We start from the raw sequence: 26,235 nt of genomic DNA, 5'->3' as shown, positions 1-26,235 counted from the left end.
CCTTGAAGGTGTGTTATATCAAACATCAGGTAGGCATGAACAGGTGTTCCTTCAGTATACAACCCATAGTGGACAAACAATTCAATATGGTCTGCTATCATTTTATTAAATTTCAGGTACACAGGTGATCAATATCACAGTCACACCATGGAAAAACTGGTCAAAAGGTAACAAAAGTCATGTGGTCAGTCTACATAATAAGCTTTGTTTGACCATTCAAGCTGGCTTCAGAGCGTGGATAGAAAAAATGGGTGTGGTGCTAATGGTAGAAAATGAAACCAATTTGTAAGAAGACTTGGTCATTAATTTATATAACAGAGTAATTTACCCATCATAATTAATATTCTTCTATACAAGACCAACAACAAAAGGATCCTAATTATTTCATATGGCGACTTCTGATTGTTCAGTTAAGGCCTGATTCCATATATGTAGGCTTCATTAGCAGTTAATTGAATGGTCAACAAGATCAATTATCTGGACAAAAAATTCCATTATCATATTTCTCTATACCTGCTGTTCTCCTATAATGATAATTACGATGGTCTTTTCATCATTAATTTGAGGAGGAAATTATTCATGGATATTTATGATACTGACAAGTTGTTATTTCCATCAGAAGAATAATTACTCAGCTCACATCTCTAAAAATTTCCGCTGTTTGCAGAGCAGTGTTTATATACTTTGTTTACTTCACAAAAAAATACATTTTCAATAGTGTTAGAGAAAAAAACAAACAATAAATTTCATGTATACAATTACTGAGCAAAATATTAAGAGCTATTTTCTTTCTGGCAATTTTGCATAGAAAAACAATAAGAAGTAAAACAGTTTATTCAATAACAAAACAAGATCTCCCCTCACCCAGCCCTCTGAAATCCTCTCGTTTACTTATCTTTAAAAGCTGTAAATTATGAATCTGTACAAAAAAATGTGTTTTCTTATTTTCTTACGGTCATATCCTGTGAGTTTTCACATCATGCAGCACATAAGTATCTATAGATACAGAATTAAAGCATTTACATACCACTTCTTCCCAATTGTTTCAGAATGTTGTTTTATTCATGATTTTGATGATTCCATGTATGCATCAATGCTTTGTCAGAAATTAACTATCACCCTATATACCCTTACCCCGTTGGCTATTTACAAATCACCCATTATAATTAATTATATGTTTTGTTATAGAAAATGCATTCCTTATCTTAAAGGCCCATTATGACCTAGTTATGTTTTATTTTTATTTCTCAGAAATCTTTTATTTTTGGAGTTCTGTTATAATTTCTAAAATGTTACTCATCGGCTATTTACCTAATCATATTTTGCTTCTGTTGCTTTTTGGCAATCAGTACAGTTACAGTGAATTAAGAACTTTGTTTACATTTGATACTTTAATTACAAATAGTTTCAGACTCGCCCTTATTTTTTTAGGTGATAAGCATCTAACATGCTCATAAAACTGTTAATCTAACATTATAAAACTCATGTTAGCCCCTTTCTAAAGAAGTAAACAATTATTCATTTCTAAAGCTATAAAGTGCCTTTATGATTGTCTATACACTATCATATTCAACCCTGTGAAATACCTGAGATGTTGAATTCAATTTACAAACACTGGCCCTACATTCCCCACTGGCAATTTACCAATTAATCCCTCACTTTTTTGGCATCAAAAACAAAAGAATCAAACTGACTATCAGTGGCACAAACAGACAGTAAGTAAAAGCTCTGCTCATCATTTCCAACAATGCCCTGGGTAGGCAGAATGGGCTTATAATTGACTGTTATAAGGGTCAGTTGCCAAAATCATAAATGTTTTCAACTTTTCACTATCATGTAAACTCAACTTATTGTATATTTAAACAAAACACTCATGAGTTTCCTTCTATATATAAGCTTTTGAACTTTAACATATAAAATACCAGTTACAGCAAACCAAACCTGACAATACTTACCACCTCACTAACTTCTACAGACTTAACATCCTTGCAAAAACAAATACAGACCCCAAGACTTGTGCTAAACCTTCTTACGAACATCTGACTCTTATTTCGTATCCGGTATGTTACCAAATTTCTTATCTGTTTTGTTTTTTCAAATTGTAAAACGGAATTTGCTTGTATCAGTAAACAATTTGCAACACCATTTATATAATATAATCATCATTACATGGAACAATACTACATACAAGTAAGCAAAAGAGAGCAACAAAACTGCTATGAAGAAAATTATTTAAATCAAAACTTAACATACCTCTACCAATCTTATAGCGTCATCCAGAGACTGAACGTAATACGAGTGAACAATCTGTCATCGTAAGATTACGTGGAAATCATTCTTTAAGCCTCATTTCCTTTAACGTAACATGAAACCCCTTCTCATAACAAAAGTACTGTCTTCAAGCATTGATCAGTATTAAACATCACGCTGCTTTGCGAAGAAAAAAACAACCATTCAACAAGCAATTTTTTGGCTGCCATCAATGTTTCCTCTGCATCTGATATTAAATGAAATGCCACACGATATGATATATATGTATGAAGTCAGCATGAAAGATTACTAGGTATCCACCCAGATTCCAGCATAAGGCACCGATCACACATGAATACCTATTTCATGACTTACCTGGTGATCAAAGAATACAATGTTGACAGGTGGTTGCTAAGTGACCAGATATCAGCCAATCAGATCATGCCAGCAAGCAATCCGATAGCTGCTGAGGCTGGAATTTTTACCATGACTGAACATTTCACGTTCATACAGGCTCTAAGTGCTCAGTTGTGTCTCTAATACTGAACGCTGCCGACAAATATTGTTCATACCATTTATAAGCTTCCTGAGTAAACATATTTTACAATAACTTCGACTACCAACATTAATGTATCGGGGGAACAATAGGGAGGTATTCAGTGAGATCAAGCCCTAAGGTAATAATACCAGGTACTCGAGGGTTTCTTTCACAATAGTGTATAGAATCAATGAGATCAATATCATAGTTTACAAGCTGTTTTATTATGCGAGAAAGTGTTTTACCCAGATGAATTATTGATACCAAAACACCAAATTAACCCTGTCAGAAATCTATCTACATTTTTTTTATCATTATATACCCACTAATATACTTTTGACCGAATTTTTTTTTTGATCTGTTAATGAATTTACCAATTTTTTTCCATTTTCAACACAAACCAAGGAATATGTCTTAATTCAGCAACAAAATTTTATAACTCCCAAGATAATGGAAAAAATCCTCCGTCCTCAACAATTCTCAATTCTCTATTAGTAAGATGTGTATAATCAAAGCACATAATATGAAATCCTTTGCACTGCTTAAATTAATTTTATTCTTTTTTTTATATGTTCAACAGTTTAATTTTAGCCTAAATTGTTTGAAAGTGACATTCTTTTTTTTTTTATCTCAGAATTATCTCTTGAACAAAAACTACTTAATTTTGAGCTGAAGTTTTCTTCAACCCCTGCCCAACCCCAACCACAAGAATTTAAATGTTTTTCTCAAAATTTGGAAATGAAGTAAAATTAAAATTTTGCAGAGATAAGATCTTATCTCAGTCTCTCTAATTTAAAGCATGTTGTTTTGCTATGACCATTTTTTCTTCACATTTCCCTTATCATTTTTTGAGAAATTTTGTAAATTTGTACTCATGAATGTGAGAAAAACAATAAAGAGAATTAGTAGAAAATTCATTTTAAGGCTGAGCAGAACTACCAATTTGACAGAGAAAAAAATGTATATTCAAACAGAAGTCAAAAACACAGTTCCCTCACAACTTTTCCAAAAATCTACTAGTCTACCAACAGTTTTATCTACAAGAAACTGATTTTGATTACACTACTATCAATACAACCAATGGTTAATATTTAATTATATTCACTTACACTCTGACATGTTTCTGTGTTGTTTTTTTCTTCTATTGGGATATTCAAGCAAATTTGTTCCTTCTCTCTGAGGATATCTGAAAATACAGAAAAAGTATGGTTTCAGAAATGATGAAAATAAGAATTTTAAGCCTGTGGACAAAAGTGTCACAGTATGAAGATATTCAAGATAATGTAATATTTTTTTTGCTTCCCAAAAGTGAAGGGCTAAGGCCTAACCCCAATTAAGAGAGTACAACACTAGAGAACCATTTGCCACTAAAAGGCAAGTTTAAATTAAAATAACAGCAATTTCTATTAATTTTTTTTTATTGGGTTTTATTTCATACCAACATAGTATATGTCACATGGCAAATTTCCGGCTTTACTGGTGTAAGAAGACCTCAGGTGCCACCAACATTCTGTACAATTTCTATTAATAGCAATATCTAAATCTAAAAAGTCTTAAGTACCAATAGGGCAAACCTATTATACAAAATAAGCATGACAAAAGGTCATTATACAGAAAAGAGCAAAAAATTACATCTTAAATTATATTCAAATGATGCAAAACTATGGTTGTCAATTGACAGTGTATTAACGAGGGTTTGTGGCTACATATATACTCAGTAAATGACATATCTCCGATCAATTAGGCTGTCAACAATGAAGCTCTGCGAAGATAATTTCAAATGGATTGATCTATATCATTTCCATCACTGGCCTTTCATCGATTCTCAATATTGATCAACAACAATTATTGAAAACCTGGTACTAGAGAAAAAGTTGAATGCGTTTGAGTACCTTGGCTGATGTAGAATTATTTATGGAGTATAGTGCCTGTGCAGACAATATCATAAATTATACAGTAGAACTTCTATGAGTCGAACTTCGATTAGTCGATTTTCTCGATGTGTCGAATAAAAATGAAAGTCCCGACTTTCCCCCCTATATATTCCTTATAAAAACCTATTTATGAGTCGAAATTTTATGTGTCGAATTTTTCGATGTGTCGAGGTTTTTTCGTGGTCCGTATAAAGAAAATCTAGTGCAATTTACCACAAATAAGTCGAAGTCGTTGGATTGTTTTGACACCTTTGACCTCGAGACATTTTTCACACCTTATCTGGCTGCGAAGACGATTTCCAATCAACTTGTGTGATAGGTGTTAATAACACAGCCGTGTGTTCAAACAGCCTTTGTTTGCGATAAAATGTGTGATAAAATGCTTTAATCGTAACTTTTTTAATTGCCGTAGTGGTATTTGAAAGTAAACAGTAAGAACTACTTCACTACTTTCATTTGAAAACATCCTTGACCCGGTGTCGCGTGAGAATAACACGCGAAATATTTACTATAAGCTGGTTTAGTTATCGCCCTTTCGTAATCATACGCCTTTTGTAACTCTTTGGGTAGTCGTGAAAAACGTAATTTGACATGCTATATTTATCATTGTAAAATTTAAAGATAAGATTAATGATGGAAAAACATGAAATATGTTTTGTTATAGAGCTTATAATTAGGACTAGTCACGGGTCGAAATTTTGTCAGGAATTGAGAGCGATTCATGAGTCGAAGTCCCGATGTGTCGAAGTTTTTACGCAAGTCCCTTCAACTTCGACTTACCCAAGTTCTACTGTATCTTTTAAATTATACATGACAATTTCTTTTCAAATGTGTTATGGAGATGAACCGAGAGAAGGTGATGACAACCTGTAACATCTCCTTTTTTTTTTTTTATAAAAACAGCTGTAAGTTGATATCTAAATGTTCTATAGCATCCCCCTCCCACTTAAACCCCCACCAAAACAACAAAATGAAACCATCCATCATAATTAAAAAAAATTTAGGTTTATTTTATTTTTGGAAATAACAATACACATGTTCGTTAATATTAAAATTTCATGCATTAATTTCTTCAGAACTTTGATCAGTAACTGAGTTAGAAAACAAGATTGCATTTGAGAAAAATGCTATGCCACCGCATGGTTCAAATTTCATAGCTGTACATCAAAGGACAAGAAAGTAGGTCACATCATCAAAATCTAGGTCACCTGATATCAAAGTTCAATTTTACAACTAAAACTGTGCACATGGTCAAAATGTCGTTGCTGTACATCAAAGGACAAGGAAGTAGGTCACTGTCCCCTTGGGCAAGGCATAATTTTGACCCAAGGGTTTAATTCAAAACAATTTTGATACAGGTCCACCAAACAACATTTCAAGTCAAATATCTAAGCTATAGCTTTCTCCCATTCAGAAAACATATGTTTTATTTTCTGTTTTTACTATGTGTACACAATGAGAAACACTGCCCTGGGGCAGGGCCAATTTTGACACCAGGGGAAAAATTTGAACAACTTTGGTAGAGGACCTATAAATGATATTATATATCAAACATCAAAGCTCTATGCCTTGTACCTTCAGACAAAAATATTTTTTATTTTTTCACTATATGTACATAATGAAAATCAATGACCCCCGGGGCGGAATCAATTTTGACCCCAGGGCTATAATTTGAACAATTTGCAAGAGGTTCACTACACAATGTTTCATGCAAAATATCTTAACTCTAGCCTTTGTAAATTTAGAGAAGATGATTTTTTAAGTTTTTACTATATACATATAAGGAAAACCTATGGCCCCCGGGGGACGGGGCTAATTTTGACACAAGAGGCAAAATTTGAATAACTATTGTAGAGTACCTTTAGATGATATTATTTAACAAATATTAAAGCTCTAAGCCTTGTACCTTCAGACAATAAGATCTTTTTATTTTTTACTATATGTATATATTGAAATCAATGACCCCCAGGGCGGGGGCAATTTTGACCCCAGGGCTATAATTTGAACAATCTTGCTAGAGGTTTACTACACAATGTTTCATGCAAAATATCTAACCTCTAGCATTTGTCAATTGCTAGAAGAATTTTTTTTGAAGTTTTTACTATAAGTTTTTACTATATACATATAAAGAAAACCAATGACCCCTGGGGTGGGGCCGATTTTGACCCCAGGGCTATAATTTGAACAATCTGGGTAGAGGTCTATCAGACAATGCCTTTGCAAAATATCTAAGCTCTAGGCCTTTTGGGTCTTTACAAGGAGGTGTTTTAAGTTTTTACTATATGTACATATAGTGAAAATCAATGACCCCGGGGCGGGGCCGATTTTGACCCAAGGGCTATAATTTGAACAATCTTGGTAAGGGTCTACCAGACGATGCCTTATGTAAAATATCTAAGCTCTAATCCTTTTGGGTTTTTACAAGAAGGTATTTTAAGATTTTACTATATGTACATAGTGAAAATCAATGACCCCCGGGGCGGGGCCAATTTTGACCCCAGGGCTATAATTTGAACAATCTTGTTAGAGGTCTACCAGACAATGCCTTATGCAAAATATCTAAGCTCTAGGCCTTTTGGGTCTTTACAAGAAGATTTTTTAAATTTATTCTTATAATTCCTTTTAGTTGCCATGGCAACCAGATTTCTGCATGGAATGAAATTCTTTGAACAACTTTGGAAGCCATTCACCCAAGGAACAATCCTGCCAAGTTTGGTTGAAATTGGACTAGTGGTTTTTCACAAGAAGATTTTTTAAGTTCACTATATAATCTATATAACACACACACAAACACACACACAAACACACACACACACAGGTGAATCGCTATATGCCACCGCATCGCAGATGCTGCGGTGGCATAAAAAACATGTTTAATACAATATGCATTAATTTTAACAGGGTGCGTGAATAGAGCATGTTCATTCCTGTATAAAGACAAGATTTGGTAATCATTTCTCTATGGATATATACAAGAATTAGGTTAAAACTTTACAAATAATAATAATAAAGACTTTATTGAAAGAGGCAACATAGTTAGGCATGCCCAGTCTTCCCTATGTGACTCTATCAACAGCAAGATGTTTTAGGAGACTCACACTGAGGAAATTCATGATGAAACACTGTGTACACTGTACAATGAACAAATGCTGATTAATATAGATCTAGGAGCAAACAACACTGACCGTGTTGTCACTGAAAATCTGTCGCTGGCAACAGTATTATATACTTCATCTTATAAGAGCTATTCTACTATAACTACATATATAATTAAAGAGTAGATACAATACTAGTGCATTACGGTGTGTACAAATATGTGGGGGGATACAGAGATTGTGAGATACAATTCCCAAAGGGAGTGCACTTATACTGTTATAACAATCAGGATCAGATCTTAGTGTACTAGAGTACTTAAAACTAATTAAATTATAATAAGGAGCATGAATTCATGTCTCTGACCACATTTCTAAAAGTTCCTTTTTTACATTATCTCAAGCACAAATGAAGCTTAACAAAATACTTTATTTTAGGAATCGATCTGAAATACTCTCTTTAATCAATATTGAATCTTTCAAACAAACTTGACATTTCATTTATTCATTTTCTACAATTCCCTTAAGGTTTTAAAAGTCAAAACTGAAACAATGTACTTTTATAAATATCTAATGTTTGTAATGAAACAGTCAAGACTTGTAGAGTTTGTAGGGCCAATATATGTTGGGGTTTATTTTAATTTTTTTTTTTATCAGAGCAAGCTGGGAACTTCATGTCTGACATACCATAATTACTTTAACGCCTCAGTTTTTAATCATTTTTCGTTACAAAAAAACCCACTAAAAACAATTAACACTGCACATCAGTTACTAACAGCTCCCTTTGAATATCAGTATTTTAAACACCTAATATCACCACCTTCCACATGTTATACCAGATTCATCAGCTAAATAAATCAACTCTTCAGAGCTAACCATTGGGATCCTAACATTCCCATGATGCATCTAATTAATAACAATTTTCTCACATTACAATAACTTCAAACAATGCTGTGAACATGTTAATTTTTAATTATCCAAAAATATATATATATTACAAGTCAAAGTTCATCTGTTATTATCTGTGACCTATTCAGAATTATATTTAGATATATTTAGAAACAAAGTGTAAACTAATTAAACACAGATGACTGCGCTGCTACAAGGATGAGCAAAAAATATCATAGAAATATTAATGACATTTAAAAGAATCCAGATGAAAAGTTGACAGTTCATTATGAAAGCAACACATCAATATATGGTTACCATAGCAACTTTTAACTGGCAGGTAAGCATCTGTGGACATTGATTATTGGTATAAAATAATGGGCTTTAACAAGTATCCAGATTTCCTCCACAGAAAAAAATACAATTTTATTACTCTTGAACCATTGTAATCATAATGAAAATTACTGCTGCTAAAAGAAAGAAAAACAGAAGAATGAAAGACTCAATAGGAGCATGTTTGAACACAACACAAGAAGCATTAACTGTTTAGGCCTATAGGTTTACAGGTCTAATTCATTGCCAGTCTTCAAGAAATGGTTGAACATTATTTTCAAATTAACATAAATAAAAAACTCCTAAAAGTTTAAACAACAACCACCTTTGCTTTTAGGCATATAAGGCATATTACTACTATTATGAAACACACTGTTGTTATTATTATCATTATGAATGATTATAAATGTAATTTATCATCTGAAAAAAGTGAGATTAATCATTATCTTAAAAAGTTTATAATCTAGTTTCAAAACTTCATATGATAACCACCTGCCAGAAGGACAGCATGCTTGACAATACTCAGTGCCTGATAGTAAAATAAAGAAGTTTCCAGTAAATCCCTTCCGCAGTTTTGAAGATCTAGCACCAAGACAAACTAGTAGGGACATTATATAATCAAAATCCAAGTCAGAGGCGTGGGTCTTAAAAGATGGCTTCAATCATGATTAAAAATACACATGTGCAATTTGAAATAAATACCTTCAATAGTATTTAAGACTAATCTTGCATTCAAAACTCTAACAAGGATTTTTTTAAGATTCCTAACCGCCATAATTTAATTAACATTCAAGTAAGTTACTTGGACAGTTATCTAAGACATGTGTGAAGTTTCAGGCAAATACATTTCATGGTTGATAATATATTTCAATTTTATACAAGGCAAAGTTTGCCCGACCTAAATGCCACTGTGAGTAGAATAGACCAACTATTCTTTGAGAAGTGGGATAAAAAACAATCACACAGCCTCTAACCTTGATGAATATATGAAGGTTGAAGGATTTGTGTAACACCACTGTTTTGTTCAATAAATCTTTCTGGTCGGGCAATTTGATTAATATAATCGAGTTTAACAACTAATATGAGATCCAATTAAATGGAAAGAAAAAATCCTTTGAAGATTCCATTGGTTAATTATTCATAATAATATAAGGCAAGACCAAAAAAAATGTTGGGACTGCTGTAGACATTGTTGTACTTTCAGACATTTTGCAAACGAGGTAAAATGAAACTGCCTTCTCAAAGTACCATAAGTGATTAATAATGCATTATGTTTCTTTACTCAAACATTCTACTTCCCAAAATGAGCATCATTGAATAATTGTTTATAACAAGTGTCAGCCAGTAATTTAAGTATTTCAGACAGCCAGCAAGGAAACTGCCAATAAGGATGTGAGAAAAAAAATAACATTAATTTTGACACACAACTTTAAAACAAACATGCCAAAGAAAAACTTCCTTTTCATATTAAGGACAGAAAATCCCAAGCTGTTTCCAAGCTTACACCATGGAAGGAAATTCATAAATATTTCATTGTATTTTAATCAATTCTACTGTACATGATTTCATCAAGTCTCACCTAGACAACTTTGAATAAATTACATCTAAATTTATAACCATCTCATAACAAAATGATATTAATCTACTATTCTTATTAAAACATCCTCCCCCACAAATTTGAATTTTTTTAAGTCTCATTACTTGTAAACAAGAAATATCGAAAAATATCTAGTAAAGCATGTAGCTGTATCAAGGGAGAACTGGTGTCAGGTATTTAGCAGCGAACTTCCCACAACAAAGAGATCAATACCTGTAGAAATCCATTGCATTTAAGCCACCAGCTTTATTGATTGAAAACCAGAAAGCTTTTCAACCAATACATGGGATGTTTTACACCTGTCTTTAGCAAATGAATTATACCAAGTAAACTTCTTTTAATAAACTGAATCACTTTTTGAAAATGCTCAAAGATTGTATAGCATGCCTTTGCAATCACTTAAAGCCCAGCCAGTCTTCATATCTTTTAAGTCTTGTGAAATTTTAAGAAAATACTGGCTGCTGAACTTTTGTCAACTTGGGGAATGGTGCTGAATTGACAAGATTAGTCTATTTTACAAATATTTACTATATATTACTAAATTCAATGCACCAAATGCAGATCTATGCGTTGTAAGAAAAACATTTTCCAAGCCACCTGTTCTGCAGGACAAGTAGGTGCTATATTGTTATGTATAGGCTAAAATTTTCTACTATCAAGTCCTATTGCAAATTCTCTCAGATTCTAAATACTTGCGATCCTAGCAGATATGTAGATACACTATGTCATGATTTTGTTACATTCTTTAAAGCAATTTAAGTCAAAATTAAATTTTATTTAAAACAAAAGATATAGATTTCCTTTTTTAAAAGAAAAATAAGAAGTCACTGCTTTGACATCAATTGTAACTTTGCAACCCTCCCCTCTCCACTCAAGCAAATATCAGCAGTGTAGGATCAACATATAAAATAAGCTTAAGTTTTTATCTGCTTATTGTCCCACCACTGGCAATGTCACTCTGGTGATTTTGGCACCAAAAAGAAGCCCAACTTTCAACAAAGATTTTACTATTTGACTGTTCATACAGGACTAGCCTAGGCCAATCCAGAAGTCTGAAAATACAAACTCCTGCCAAGTTCCCACTATTTCCCTGGTGATGGTTTGGACAGCGTCACAATTGATGGGTAAACAATAGAAGATTATAAAAATCTGGTTCCTCAATCATAAAGAAGTAAGAAACAGAGAAAACAATCTGTTTTATGTTAATACACCAATAAACACTTTCCCCAACTAGCAGACGACAGGCTATTCTTATCAGTAGGTTTTCGAGTAAAGATAACCGGTTGCGTATCTCACTGTATAAATCGTATGTAAAATGGTCTGACATATGGTAGGTTTAACAGTTAATTTAAATACTTTGGTGACAAAAAATATGTTAAATTTATATACTGTGGCAAAGCTAAGATCCCAAGCTTTCCATTGATGTAATATTTTTTAAAATCGGACATTTAATCACAACAAACTAGCGGTTTAAAAATGGCTTAATTTGTATTGTTTTTGCATAAGAGATATCGATTTTACTCGAAGATAAGGGAAACAACTCGTATTTTTTCACTCGATATACCTCGGTTATTTACATAGTTCATATGAAAAGTGTTTATGGGTGTATTTGTGATACAACTATGTAAATCATCATTGTAAATTTTTACTAAGTCAAGGGCAATAACTATACAAAATATTAATACTGAAAAATGCACATTTCAAGCAAAAACCTCAGTTTCACAAGGGGCCTGCTTCAAAATAAAATAAGAGACTGGATAATGGAAGATTAACAAAGAAGAATTTTTCATTCACAAAAATATAAATTTAAAGTACATGTTTGACATAGTTATGAACGTAATACGTCTATGAGTCTTGGATACAAATCAAAGAACTTTGTTAAGTTAACCATTTCAAAATTCATGCCAGAATTATGGGCCTTGGATAGTGATCTCCAATTATGACTGTAGATGTTTTCCGTTAAAAATAGTCAAGAATGCGCAGATTTCAACACTATTCTTTATTCTCATTCATGGAATAATATATCAATGTGATACAACAATGCGATTCTCTGAAAATAATAAATAAACAAACTAAATACTGATTACAACGCATTTAAATAAAATACAATAAATTGCCTAAATAATAATGCTAATACAAATCATAAATATACGATATCACCTTTACAATTATAGACTTAAATCTATTAAAATAATATTGTTATTTTATATTTCCGCGAATAATTCCGTTTATAATTTAATTCACGGCAAATATTGTAAAGTTCATCATCATTTAAACAATATTGAATTTACTATTAAAATTCATACATAATTAATAACTTGCTTACCGATTATGATCTACTTTCCATTGGAAAACATCAATAAACAAAACACATCAACAATTTAAGCACTTCCGCCCAAGGCAAAACAACATATCAAAGTAACGGTTAATGACGTCACCGTAAAACAATTTAATGACGTCTTTTTACGGGAAACAAAATAAGACGTTACGTTTGGCGGAAATAGTGAAGCTATCTTTAATTGAAAGAGTCAAACAATGTCTTTAATAGTAAATACTATCGGAAAAATCAAACTATGAAAATTATGTGATTATAATTAATAAATTTACAACTAAGAACTATAATTCTTACAATGACGTTTCAAGTGGATACCTTTAAGAGTTTTAAAGATTTATGTTGCATCAAGACAAGAGCGATCAGTAATCACATGTGTCTCCTCATGATGGCCAATTTCATGTTGGGACAAATTTTGTGACAGACGGACAGACAGTGCACAACTAGACTTGGTACTGATCATTCCTGTAAAGTTTGGATAAAATTGCACCAGTAGTTTATGAGGAGTAGTCCGGACAAGCTTTTGCGTATCTGGCAACACACAGAAAAAAACACCTTTTTATCAAAGGGCCATAACTCGGCCAAAAATCATTCAACCGGAAAACCCGTGCAATATGCGCAAGGACTTGAGCTACAGATCAATCCTGTAAAGTTTCATTGAAATTGCATAAGTGGTATAAGAGAAGTAGTCCGGACAAACTTTAAAATTAAAAATTATTAAAGGGCCATAACTCTGACAAAAATCATTGAACCGGAAAATGCTGACAATATGCACAACAAGACTTGGTACTGATCATTCCTGTAAAGTTTGGATGAAATTGCACCAGTAGTTTATGAGGAGTAGTCCAGACAAGTTTTGTGACGGACAGACAGACGACGGAGAAGTGATCCCTATATGTCGCCACTACTCCGTAGAGGCGACACAAAAAAGGGCAATAATTGTCTCAAAAACTATGCCAGGGTCATGGACCTAGGATAGTGACCTCCAATTATGATGCTGAAAACTTGCATTAAGTTTCAAGTGAATACCTTCAGCAGTTTTAAAGATTAATATTTCATCAAGAATTGTAAGTTAAAAGGGCCAAACTTCTTTCAAAATCAATTCTAGAGTTAAGGGCCTTGGATAGTGACCTCCTATTAAGCTCTCAAATATCTATGCGAGATATGATATTGTATGCAAAACTTTAACCAAAGTATTACACCAACACAAATATTGACATCAGGTTGAGTATTCTAGCTAAAAGTCGAGCTACAAACACATTTATTGATGTGCAATTCTTTAAATTTATTCACCAATCTTTTATACAAAAAAACTCAATGCACTGACACTGATGAGGCAAAATCTTTCCTGAAACAAATGTATGACTAAGTTGATGAACTTTTGATGGCCACCTATAAATACACAATCCAGTCAGACTTGGTTGATGAATAAGTGGAAAATAATCATGACAGCTAGTTCAAGCATGTATTTTTGCATACCAGGGATATTTCTATAGCTCAGGCCATTAAAAGTTCTGCTTCAACCGTGGAAAATCCTACAAAACACATGCAGTTTACCCAGGGCTACAATTCAATAAACATCAAGTTTTTCTCCCCCTTTTGCAAAAATACCATTTTATCTGTCCCTGGCTGTGAAAAAAACCAGACAAACTAACAGATTCAAACACTTACTATGTCAGGGTTCTCACTAGGACTTTAAAACATGGAGTCCATGGACTCCCAACCCTGAAAATGTTGGAGTCCAAAAGCGCGTCGCAATTAATATGTTTATAGATTAGTCATTCAATGCTCACAATAGCATTGCTGATATTTTGAATCTTCAAGAGACTTTCAAAGTTTATTAGTTATTCAAAAAAAACTCTGAATTATTGTTTTGTTGTTAATATTTATTATGAAATTATTTCGTTATAATGCATCAACACAATTCATGGAAATCGTTGTTTTTTTTGTGTGTGTTTTTTTTAACCTTTATACCAAATCAAATTATATTCTGGTTAAAAAAGTCCACTCTAAAGACAAAAAGTTTATATTTGTAAAAAAAAAACGTAAATGTATATAGGCAGCGTTTAGCGGAATGAATAGGAAAATCGTGTACAGCTTCACACAGTGTGTAAGAGATTCATCCGATCGGCAATTATTTTAGCAAATATCTTTAAAAGGGGGCAAATTGAAGATCGATATTTAAAGATTTAATGTTGATTAAATAATAAAAGAACAATTCATTCACGTGTTTGGATTGGAAATTGAGAATTTTTGCGAAATTTTCGGGTTTCTGGCAAACGTGAAATCGCCGATGTTCGGGATCAATTTTCGGATCAAAGAAAAGCATATGTGTATTTTTGTTTGTTGTCTTGGCATTTCGGCACAATATCTTAAATTCTTAATACTCTTGTAGAACGTTTTTGCAAGAATGAAACTAAAGCAAAATTGTGCCTAGAAAATGCCGAAAATATTCGACAATCATTCAAAATTACACTCATTTGTAATTTGAGAAAACAGTCTTTAAACTTGCGGCGTAAATAGTCGATAATTTTATCCTTTTGTTGGTGAAATTTGCTAATTTCCAATCAACTGTTGATCAAAGATATAAAATTATCACCTTGTGTTATATCTGGTAATTACATGTACAGCGCGTGTATACATTAGTCTGATCACTATTGCGTGATGATGACCGGAAGCGTTATCGCTGATTGGCTAAACGCTTCATGGGTCGATGTGCATAGGACCGTCTACCTATAGACTGACACGCGCTGACGTATTTGTGTATTTGTGGTTGTAAACAATCGGTAATTTTATGCGTCCCCAGGCAAAATTAAGCGTACGTGGAATCCTTGCTCTGAAATATTTGCGTCCAGCTGTAATAAACATGCGTACCCGGACGCCGAAATAAGCGTCCCCAAGAACCCTGCTATGTTGTATAATTTAGGAAAATATCTTAAATACAGGATTATCAAATTGTCAAGTAAAAGTATTTTTGCACTGCACTCGGCTTATTTTATAGCAGATATTCGGTCATATTCCCAACTGAAAATAATATTATTTTCCCAATTAACAGGAAAAAATTCCCAATTGAAAGTTACAAATTAAAAATATTGATGAACAAATTCTAAAATCTTTGAAATTAAAGGGCTTCTTCACGGTTATAGTGCTTAAATGTTTGAAAATGCCATCCTAGACAATGACTCTTTGCATTCATTTAATCACTGCAAAAGTTGTCATGCATTTTCTCCCAATTGTTAACAAAACAGTTAAACATCGCTGAAATTCCTAAAATCCTGGCACTGCAGTTAGTACAGTGTATTTTATACATCTTGTATGGCTTACTTCTAATTATTTATTTTATATTTTGCATTTACATGCATTTTGCTTTTCCTTGAGTCATGACTAAGACCTATATGTAAACACTGTTGTTTAAAAATAATTGGAGGTCTTCTTTTATATTGTAGGACATGTAGGCTGAAGACAATGCTGTAGGCATAGTCAACCAATAATCACACCAAGAAACTGGCACACTTGTATTTCTTCAGGTAGCATGCCACGGAGTAAAGTGACACATATGCTGACTAATAAGGCAAGTATCAACATATAAAAAAATTAATTTCAAACATAAACTACCTAGTAATTGCATGTAAAAAAATTCTTCAGCACAAAGTAATTTCAAACATAAACTACCTAGTAATTGCATGTAAAAAAATTCTTCAGCACAAAGTAATTTCAAACATAAACTACCTAGTAATTGCATGTAAAAAAATTCCTCAGCACTTCGCGACCGTCTTGCCAAAATGTTTGAATACACCAATAAACACTTTCAGAACTAGCAGACGACAGGCTATTCTTATCAGTAGTATTTCGAGTAAAGATAACGGTTGAGTATCTCACTGTATAAATCGTATGTAAAATGGTCTGACATATGGTAGGTTTAACAGTTAATTTAAATACTTTGGAGTCAAAAGATATGTTGAAGTTTATACTGTGATGAAGCTGTGATGTAATAAATTTTAAAATCGGACATTTAATCACAACAAACTAGCGGTTTAAAAACAGCCTATTTTGTATTGTCTTAGCATAAGCGGTATCGATTTTACTCGAAGATAAGGGAAGCAACTCGTATTTTTCACTTAATATACCTCGGTTATTTACGTAGATCATATTGAAAGTGTTTATGGGTCTATTAATGCGATTATGAGATTGACCATTACAGGTAAATCTGCACATACATGTGCTTTTGACTGTTGAGAAATTACATTTTAATTCCAACAGCTATAGTGGTAGGACCAATGTTGGCAAAGAAGTAACAAATGTTTTGAAGAAACAATTAATCATAATGTATTTTATAAAAGTAAATGCTTCTGTTTATGAGTATTCTATGATCTATGTTCTACCCCTGTTTCCTTGAGCAAGAAACTAAACTCATTTCTCAGTACAGTACTGGTTGGTTCCAGGAAAGGAATTGAGAGTGAGTCTATTACTTATAAGCTTCCTACATAACTGAAATAAATTCTGTATAAACCAAATATTAAACCACTAGAGAAGGTCAAGAACAAGCATGACATTATATATATGTACAGTGTTTTGCAAGATAACCAAAAAGAGTAAAATAAACTGTTTTCTGGACATGGCAAACCATTCATAGCATTCTCCTTGGAACAGACAGGGACCCTATGTTTATCACTATCTATATTTTATACAATATATATACATATATAACAAAACAAAAAGGAGCTACAATATATACTTCTGTTCTAAAAGGGCAAAACCCTGGTCATCTGTAACAAGCCACTTTTTTTATTCCAAAACAATGCAAACAAAAAAACATTTTTTATTGAAATAGAAAAGACATAAGATCTATAAAGATATTGAACATTATCAAAAGATAGAGGGCCACACCGATAATACACTAAGTATTCAATATAACTCGTCAACAAATGACAAAAATACTTCTAAATAAAAAAAAATTCCAAAGCGTCTTGGAAGGTCGATTCTGACGAAATTTAAGCCCCGCAACACACTTTGCACCATGGGTTATAATATATATTACAAAGGAAATAAGTATAAAAATACTAATATCAAGTTTTATTCATTACCAGTTCAACTTGTTTTCCAGTTTTTAGATGTTTTCTAGTTTTTAAAAAATCGATGAAGATGGCTTCCTCTTTGTCGGCGTGGGTGATGGGAAAGAAAATAAAACTACACAAAAGTAAAATAAACAACAAAAAGACTCGGTATAAAGAATCGGAGCATTAAAAAGAGTCTATTCTAAGATTCTAAATGGTGTCCACTGAAAACATTTGTAATAATTCAAGTAAATAATAAATGATTCCTGTGGGTAAATTTACACTAAAAAGATGAAAAAACCAAGGCATAGCATTTATTTATTGTAATTACAGTAGACATCATATTATGAATCACTTATATTTAAATTAAAACTGCCGACACTTAATTTGATACTATTTAATGAGGACTATGACCAAAGATTTTCATAACATCATATACATTTGTACAAACAAACACAAGTATACCTACATGCCTTGTTACTTTAAAAATAAATTTATCGTTAAGATTTTAAAAGTTAACAAATATCCATCAGGTAAGAACAACCAGGCCCGTGTTCCAGTGCACATAGAATTTTGAAAAACCCTGAGTGCACGAAAACTATGGAGCTCATTATCTGAACACGTAACTGGAAACAGATTTTAAAAATATTTTAAATGCATGAAACGGAGAGAAATGCACTTGTTGCTTTTGTTACTAAAATTGTATGTCTACTAGCTAGGCACATTATGCCTCAGAACAATTTTTTTTCTACTTTAGAAAAGACAAATATCAGATTATAAAATTTGAATACTAATTTTGGAGCATGTTACATGCCGTTCACATGAAGAGAGTAGCGTTGAATGTGAAATTATTTGTCATACATTTAGCAAAATGGAAACAAAGATGTATTTTTACTTCCATACAAAACACCAAATCATTGTTTACTGTACTAATGGCCCAAAAAAAATCAACAGTAGCAATAAAAGATATAAAGACAGAAAAGATACAGCTAATTAGCCAGTGAGTAACAATGTATGGAAAATATAAGAGGACACCAAATGGAAAATGAAAAAAGCATTTCTGGGGGATAAAAGACTTTTATAGGTTTAAAGAAATTTCGTTTGCTTTCACATAGCTTGTTTGTTTGTTTGTTACTTTTATGCTTTTTATGCTGATCTTATAGGCTAAAATTTAATTCATCAAAGCTAAATTTAATTTTTAATTTATCTTTTTATGCCACGACACAGAGCTATATTTCAATTTTGTTAATATGTCTCTGGCTAAGAATAGTGTGATTTGTGCTTTATATATGACATCGTATTATATTATATAATTATGCTTACTGCTACCTAGCTATATAACTAAAATTCTGTCTCATTTATTCATGTTGCACAAATACATTTTTATACTAAAATCTTAAGAAACATGTTAAAAATATTTAGGGCTTTTTCAAAACCTCTTCTTATTTGTTTTATTTCTTAAGGTTACAGTTAGATTTTTATAACATAACTTTGATAACCTCTAAACTTTACATTCTACTGTACATCTTCTTTTCGTGTACATCCCCAGTCTTATTTGATTTTCAAGTGGGGTTTTTCGCCTGGGCTCCTTGCCACTGGTTCTTGTTGCTGGGTCAAATGGGGGTTGCGTTCATTGAACGCCGCCTTTCCTTGTTGATCTTGTTTATCATATTTTGTATAGTTTTAAATACTTTTTAGTCAGAAGCGTTAGCTTTTTTAAAAGTAATATAAACTTAATTACTGTGGTATAATCAATTTGAAGATACTAGTAATCAAATCATGACTTCGAAATCCTCCACTTATAAGTTATTAAATCAAGGTGCTATTTATTCTATTTATGATATTTATCTGATGTATATCTTGATTTTTCATACGTAATGTGCTGATGTTTCAATTGTATTTTTATTATGTCGGTCAAAAGATACACATAGCTTATATTTTAAAATTGTAATATATTCAATGCGGCAATTTAGTATTCACACGACTTGATTTGAATTCATTAATGTTTAATGAAAAGCGATATGTTGAGAGCACTATGCAGTTTATGTTACATATCCCTTAGATAATTGTTTGAATATAGCAAACATATCCTTACTTAACAATCCCACAGTATTATATCTGTTTTATATAAATACAAAATTCATATTAAAAAAAGTTCTATAAAGTGAATGATATCAAATATATATTTATGTAATGTTATCTTTCTGATTATGTAATAAGAGTTATTTTTGATGAGGCAATGTCATTATGCAAAGACGTTTGGAGAAAGATTCAAATCTATCTAGAAAGACTACTTGTGGAGAAAAACAACGCAATTTTGAAATAACCGTTTATCTGCATATCCGAGTCTGCAATTCTTATGTAATTTTGTTGTGATTAATGCTTCCGAGGGATCACTTTGTTTCCAGAATTTTGTACTTCACAAAAGCAGGTATCATGTGCCGTGTGGCAGCCGTAAAAAGTTGCCCCGTACTTCACTTCAGTGTTGTTATATTTTCTGGTCCTTCGGGATCATTGATACCAGCACTATTAAGTGTTGAGAATTGAGTACCGCTCAAGCCGGTGCTAGGGGGCGTGAGGGATGTTGCACTTAATCATTATCTCTCATGTACAGACTCAATCAAACCGAGTCTACAATTCTTATGTAATTTTGTTGTGATTAATGCTTCCGAGGGATCACTTTGTTTCCAGAATTTTGTACTTCACAACAGCAGGTGTCAAGTGCCGTGTGGCAGCTGTAAAAAGTTGCCCCGTACTTCACTTCAGTGTTGTTATATTTTCTGGTCCTTCGGGATCATTGATGCCAGCACTATTAAGTGTTGAGAATTGAGTACCGCTCAAGCCGGTGCTAGGGGGCGTGAGGGATGTTGCACTTAATCATTATCTCTCATGTACAGACTCAATCAAACCGAGTCTGCAATTCTTATGTAATTTTGTTGTGATTAATGCTTCCGAGGGATCACTTTGTTTCCAGAATTTTGTACTTCACAACAGCAGGTGTCAAGTGCCGTGTGGCAGCTGTAAAAAGTTGCCCCGTACTTCACTTCAGTGTTGTTATATTTTCTGGTCCTTCGGGATCATTGATACCAGCACTATTAAGTGTTGAGAAGTGAGTACCGCTCAAACCGGTGCTAGGGGGCGTGAGGGATGTTGCACTTAATCATTATCTCTCATGTACAGACTCAGTCAAACCGAGTCTGCAATTCTTATGTAATTTTGTTGTGATTAATGCTTCCGAGAGATCTCTATGTTTCAAGAATTTTGTAACGACTTTTTGCATAAACATACATGTGAACGAATTCTGTGTTTTTAGTCCGATTTGGACCCGAGTCTATAGTTCTTTATTCTACTATCCTGGCATTTCTGGATGATGAGCTGACTACTAGAAATTAAAACAAAATATATGTTTAAAACTGAAATATTATCACCTTTTTACGTACAGTATTTAAAACTTCTGTCATAGTACAGACCTCAGACAAAGCCTTTGATCACTGTACGCACACATTAGACTTCAACGAGGAAAAGAACAGAAGAACACTAATATACTGATGAAATTTTACTGTAAAAAGATTCATACACAATAATGCTATTGAAACAGTTATTCTGGAATTGGTTCTTCAACAGATTTACGCTGACGGCAGATTTGGATTTACAGGGTATTGGACACCTTTTCCTCGTATAATGCCTTTGAAATCTGAAAACAGAAATAATGTACAAGTAAGTAAAGGTGTTCATACTTACATTTCTAGCTATCTCATTCGATATTCAATCATTTAAATATATATGGCTATTGTACTACATAAGGATCGGTTACTTACATTTGAATTCGGCCATATTGGTCCACAAGAAGTACATTGTAACTGTATATTATTTCTTATATAAAACTAATCACTCAAATGACAGAATGTGTCCCGTATGCATTATTTTTTCATTTGCAGATATATAAAGTTCGATATTTCTTAGCTGATTACTAGTACTATCTTACCCATACTACTCGGGGTTATTTCGTCGTAAAGAGTATAACGACGATCTGGCGCATGAAGACGAAGTTTTATTGGCTTTCGTATCGGTTTCTCTATCCTCTTGTCCTTTTTAGGAAACTCCCAGAATCCATCACGTGTCCGCATTAATGGTACATAAATCTTCTTCTTATGCTGGTACATAAACAGCGTAGTGGTAGGGACCCTAAACAATTATAGACGGACATGTACGCATAAGTATTTGATATGAAACAAGGACAATACATTTTCGTGAATTCGTATGTTAAACAAATGATCGGTCAATATTGTTGAAATTTGTGATCATTAACTTATCAGTAAGATACGGTCCATGTATTTCTTAAATCCTATCCGAACATTATATTAAGAGCCTACCTATCATTTCTGACTTGTAGTTTTATGTAATAATCGTTGCTGCCTTGCAGTGTATACTCAATGTGTCCAGAAACAGGGCATTGTATAGCCTGTATACTAATATCCCAGCGCCCATCAGCCTTTTTAGCAAAGTCAACGTCTCCTGAAGGAGGAAAAACAAAATTATCATATTATAGAAGAATATTAATTGTCGAGCGCTTTATTTACATCATTGGAGAATAAAAAAATTAGTTGTGAAATACCTGAAACTCATATGAATATAATTGTATGGTATCACAGGAGCAACGATGATTTCTGATAAAGACAGCTTTAACATATATTTAGATATCTGTTGCTATTGGTAGAAAACGCTGGTGGGTACCTCTTTCGCATCTGAACGGACGTGCACTTAATATGCGACCTTCCAATCTCAGACGGTACAGTAATTTATCTGACTTTTCAAGCCTGACATATGGGCATGTTTAACCGATAAATGTCGGTAAAAGACTTTGAAATACGCAAATAGACATATAACTCAATACAGTCAACAATTCACCTTGCTATCTGCTAAAAAGAGTAGTGTATAATAAAATATACCAGCTTTGCATTCGGGACAAAGATCTTTGACATAAACAGTGAAACTCCCTTGTATAGGATCAAGTCCAAGTCCTTGTCCAGTTCCGTTGACCTGTGGATAAAATCACAAACATCATTATCTACTGGTTTTATCATTATCGTTATTGTTGTTGTCATTATTATAATAAAGCTGTTACAGGACTTTCACAAAGCAATTTTTTCTAATGAAACACGATTCGACGCTTTATATTTTGCAACGAAGATTGTTCCATTATCTCGGAGCAACATGGTCAATGATCCTGTTACCAGATATTTACAACATTTCACAAGTTTTTCACACTCTTAAAGTCGGTGAAATGCTAATCTTCAAGTCAGCTATTTTTCGGTAAATATCAAATTCTTTATTTATAAAAGATATAGTTAAATGTTGTCATTTACCTGTTCAGAAGACTATTTTACATTTAATCTCTTCTATACATGTAATAAAGTAATCAATGAACAACTTAATGTTCAATTTTAACGTTTTATAATATTTAACTCGCAAACTTCTTATGGCAATATTTTGAGTGGTCAATGTTTTTGTATACTGAATGTTCATATTATTGCTGAAGAACAACAGTAAATATTATTCAACATTATTTTTTAAATATCTACATACACGGAGACATATACCACATGCTGATGATCCGAACATTTGAGGCTTGTTCAAAGCAACAAGTGCATCCACTGCATAAGCCACACTAGGTAAACTTGGGACATTTAGTTGACAAAGGCCACCTGCCTTGTTGCCATAATATGTTCCCTGTAAAATAAAAATGCACATTAACAAAATTAAAATGCACGCGCAAGCAAGCAATGCATTTTCTCCCTCAGCACAAACAAAGAACTAAATATATTCAAACGCAGATTGCGAATGCGCAAGGAAACAAAAAAATCAGCCCATGTAAGTAGCAACAGGTATGGAAGCATTAATGAATCTTCTTCTAAACGTTGGGTAATAAATTGGTGAAATAAACATCTAGCAAGCAGTTTGATTAAAAACAGGACAAAGTCTCGTTTTGTAAAACAAAACAAACTCCTTTCGCCTATTTGTAACTTTTAACTACTCGACATATTTATCACGTCTATAAAAAAGAAAGAAATGATATAATCTAATACATGAAGTATTTTCCTATTAAATGGAATATAAATATACTTTAAGGTCAGTTTTGAATATGAAGGCATGTCAAAATATTCACTAATTACCGTTAGTTACAATTATGTGTGATGAAAATTATGTTGGCTGATGCGAACCTCTTCATTAATATAAATGTATGCAATAAATCAAGCACATGTCTCATTAATAAAAGTACATAATGTCATTCTGTCATTTTGCTGTGTTATGTTTCGTCTTTAATAATGGACTTTTTGCATACAAAGGCATTTTGTAAACTCTATATGAGATTTATAAAACCAAAAACATTAATATTTCGGATACAAAAATATTCTGGTTTTGTTTGTTGTCGTACAATGCATGCATTTTTCTTACTCTTGAAACTTTCTTCCATTTAATCAAAGGCAGCTTGTAACAAACTGCACCAATTAAAACACCAATCTCTTTTAAATAACAATACATGTATTAAGAGTTCGATCACCCGCGGCATTTTTTAGTAACAGTCTACGTGAATTCAGTTAAAGTTATTGTGTTTTTTTTCCCATTTGAATGTGATACTGGTTGCCAATTTAGTTTAAACGTTTAAAATTAAAACAAATTGACAAACGGACACACCGAAAAAAATCACAAAACACACAAAGAAATAAATATAGTCTAACCACATTTATCTCAAGTTGTGACTATACTAAAATAATATTCACAAATATACATGTTACAAATGGAAAGAAGAGAATGTGTGCACTAAAATGTAATCCACAAAAGTATATGTAACAAATGGAAAGAAGAGTGTGTCAATACTAAAACAAATCCACAAAAATGCATGTTACAAATGAAAAGAACAGTGTGTCTATACTGAAAAATTATCTACAAAAATAAATGTTACAAATGGAAAGAAGAGATCACTTACATCTCCAAAAGAAACACTTCTATACAAGTTGTAAATTTTATCGTCATTAATTGCATCCATGACCGGTAATAATAAAAACAAAAGAAAGGAAAACATTTTGTGATAGCAGGCAGTCTTCCACTGCCCTAACAATTCTTTTTTAGAAAAAGATTCACAATCCATATGAAAATCTCCAAATATTATAAAGTACACTGTGGTCACACGTTAACGTAGTTTATAACTTATTGTTCTTTCTTCAAAATACGAGTTCATTATACACAATGCAAAGTATACATCTGTCAAAAGATGAAACATGTAATTATAATTGTATTAATTTTGGACTTCAACCTTAGAATACGCTCCCTTCGCAGCTTACTGAATGCACTCACGCTACTTCAGAGTGAGCGTTAGTGAAACATTCGACCGATGCGCAGGAGAGTAACCTTAGAATTGAAGGGTGGGGTTGATTACTTTCGCCTTTTCCTAACGTTGACTATGCATTGTTACCTTCAATCTTTTATAAATCATACCGTTTTTTTTCCAAATTTAGATAAAATGTGTCTCATAAATCATAAAAAAAACATATGTAAGGAAAGAACTGGCTTTGCAACCCAATGACTAGCAATGATAATACTGTAAATCGCAGAGTATGCTATTTCTGCTGGAAATGTTTCAACAATTTCTGACCAGTTGATGTTAATCATGGTAACCATGAATTAAGTATGCTTCTAACCTATTCAAAATAACATTTTTATTTTTCTAGCAGCTATATGAGCATGTAATACATGTATGTTAATTTAATGAATTTAACAATACGTTTGTACACAAAAATATATCTATTATTTTAAATGTCTCTTGTGTATGTTGTAAAGTTATTGAATACCTAATTAAATGAAATATTATGAAACAATTCCAGCACTTTATTTTACCTCCAACATGGAATAAGGTAAAAAAAGTAATGAGAAACACGACTATTAGGACTTGTTGGGGATCTAACAGAGAGCTAATGTCAACAAACATTTTAATACTCTTCTAAATCTCAAAAGCATTTGAAAATGTTAATCAAAGTTACAGTACAAGTATTAAGCATTAAAGACTGCGCAGGTTACTTTGGGTTAAACAATCCCCCATATGTCTGCATAAGTCTGTCTTAGTCAATAATGACAAGTCAGACGAAGTATTCGATACATCAGGTGTCCTTCAGGATTCAAGTCTCGTCCCATTCTCTTCTTGGTTTATATCAATTACAT

At 32.6% G+C, this 26,235-nt stretch overlaps 2 protein-coding genes across 2 annotated transcripts in view; both read right to left on the bottom strand.

The window, feature by feature from the left end:
* The window catches only part of LOC132715408 (heterogeneous nuclear ribonucleoprotein K-like), a gene marked incomplete at its 3' end in the record, with an annotated part of 28,892 nt that extends 10,711 nt beyond the window's left edge, over positions 1 to 18,181 (bottom strand). Inside the window, exons 1-2 of the mRNA XM_060698403.1 lie at positions 18,049 to 18,181; positions 3,898 to 3,974 (exon numbers count right to left, since the gene is read on the bottom strand). Of these exons, the coding sequence (XP_060554386.1) occupies positions 3,898 to 3,907 (10 nt within the window). The remainder of the gene's footprint in view (positions 1 to 3,897; positions 3,975 to 18,048) is intronic.
* A 3,463-nt stretch (positions 18,182 to 21,644) lies between these two features.
* Positions 21,645 to 25,066, bottom strand: LOC132715407 (uncharacterized). The gene is made up of 6 exons (XM_060698402.1): positions 25,007 to 25,066; positions 23,605 to 23,748; positions 22,968 to 23,058; positions 22,392 to 22,533; positions 22,004 to 22,203; positions 21,645 to 21,712 (listed from the first exon to the last, which is right to left on the bottom strand). The coding sequence occupies exons 1-6, from the start codon at positions 25,064 to 25,066 to the stop codon at positions 21,645 to 21,647; spliced, it is 705 nt and encodes a 234-aa protein (XP_060554385.1).
* Positions 25,067 to 26,235: the final 1,169 nt, after the last annotated feature.

This window comes from Ruditapes philippinarum, unplaced genomic scaffold (genome assembly GCF_026571515.1).
Source record: "Ruditapes philippinarum isolate M1 unplaced genomic scaffold, ASM2657151v2 ctg2652_1_1_1_1, whole genome shotgun sequence".
Classification (NCBI taxonomy): Eukaryota; Metazoa; Mollusca; class Bivalvia; order Venerida; family Veneridae; genus Ruditapes; species Ruditapes philippinarum.
The sequence above is the reverse complement of the archived record's forward strand: the minus strand, read 5'-3'. Positions and strand labels throughout refer to the sequence as shown.